The 1,285-nt window shown below is 51.6% G+C and overlaps 1 protein-coding gene across 1 annotated transcript; it reads right to left on the reverse strand.

The window, feature by feature from the left end:
* Positions 1 to 661: 661 nt before the first annotated feature.
* Positions 662 to 1,279, reverse strand: LOC116863485 (tubulin beta-4B chain-like; the record flags this gene model as incomplete). The annotated part of the gene is made up of 2 exons (XM_032850928.1): positions 662 to 805; positions 1,154 to 1,279. Coding segments are annotated over 2 exons (245 nt in total), but the record flags the coding sequence as incomplete, so codon positions are not given.
* Between the last annotated feature and the right edge of the window lie 6 nt (positions 1,280 to 1,285).

Here is a 1,285-nt window from a genome sequence, read left to right on the forward strand (position 1 = left end):
CTGACCACGTCAGCTTCTGGGCAGCCTTGTCCTGCTGATGACTCATGGGAGGCTGTCCTGGTTCTGTTGTGGAGCTGCTGAGAACCCTCTTACCCTGCCTGTTCCTGCTGTTAGTGTTTAGATTGTAGGGAAGGACGTTTCACGTGAGGGAGCTTCGGCCCCTTTAGGGGACTGATAAAGGCACCGTGTTCATGACTCATTTGTGCAGGTCTGCATTCAGTGTTTAACAGACCTAAAGTAGATACAATAAATGGGTGAGGGCAAAGGCACATTATGATCAGAAGAGAAGATGGGCTCCAAGCCGCTGGCCCCACTCTGGTCATAACCTGCACCTTTGGCCTTTGGCTTCCTGACATAGTTACCTGCGGGCCCTGGTCCTCTGATGTCACCAGCAGCCCATCAACTCCTGCTGCAAGGTTAGCCACTGCTCTGTATTCTTCACGGGTCACAGGCTCCTCTGCAGTGGGGGGCATATGGGCATATGGGCCCTCTGCAGGCTGACACTGTTCCTTGAGCTGCCCAGAGAGGGGCCAGAGAAGGGGCTGCCCCAGGATTCAGTGGAATCAGGCCAGGACCCAGGGCTCTCTGTGGACACACAGTCTCTACCTTGGCATGCAACCCTAAGAGCGGTGATTTGCACAGTGCTGAGAAGGGAGACTCACTGAGCCAGCTGGCACTGATCACGACTACATACCGAAGACAAAGTTGTCCGGCCTGAAGATCTGGCCGAATGGCCCAGACCTGACGGAGTCCATGGTGCCCGGCTCCAGGTCCACCAGGATGGCCCGGGGGACGTACTTGTTACCTGTGGGGAACAGAGCCGGACTTAGATGTGCAGCCGGCAAAGGCATCACAGACAAGGTTGTACCCTATGGGCCTTTCACAGCAGAATCATTAGAGAAAATTCTAACATCCATCACAAAAGTGAGCAAACAGAGGTGCTTTTCTGCCTCAGAAGAGGGGATAATGGCATGCTTAGTCATGGCCAACATGCAGGAGTCGTGAGGAACTATCTAACATGTCGTTTTTTAGCAGTTGACATTTAAAACGAATGCAAGAAGCATCTCTTTGTCATTTATCTGTTCCTCATCCACTCCGTCTGCCATAGTATGCAAAGCAAGCTTGACTGGGCAAAAAACATTCAAATAATCACCAGCAGCTTCATTGTAGTACACGTTGATTCTCTCCAGCTGCAAGTCACTGTCTCCATGGTAACTGCCAGTGGGGTCGATCCCATGCTCATCACTGATCACTTCCCAAAACTGGGGAGAAAGAAAAAAAAAAA

Source organism: Lontra canadensis, unplaced genomic scaffold, assembly GCF_010015895.1.
Source record: "Lontra canadensis isolate GAN:19392208 unplaced genomic scaffold, GSC_riverotter_1.0 scaffold1323, whole genome shotgun sequence".
Taxonomy (NCBI): Eukaryota; Metazoa; Chordata; class Mammalia; order Carnivora; family Mustelidae; genus Lontra; species Lontra canadensis.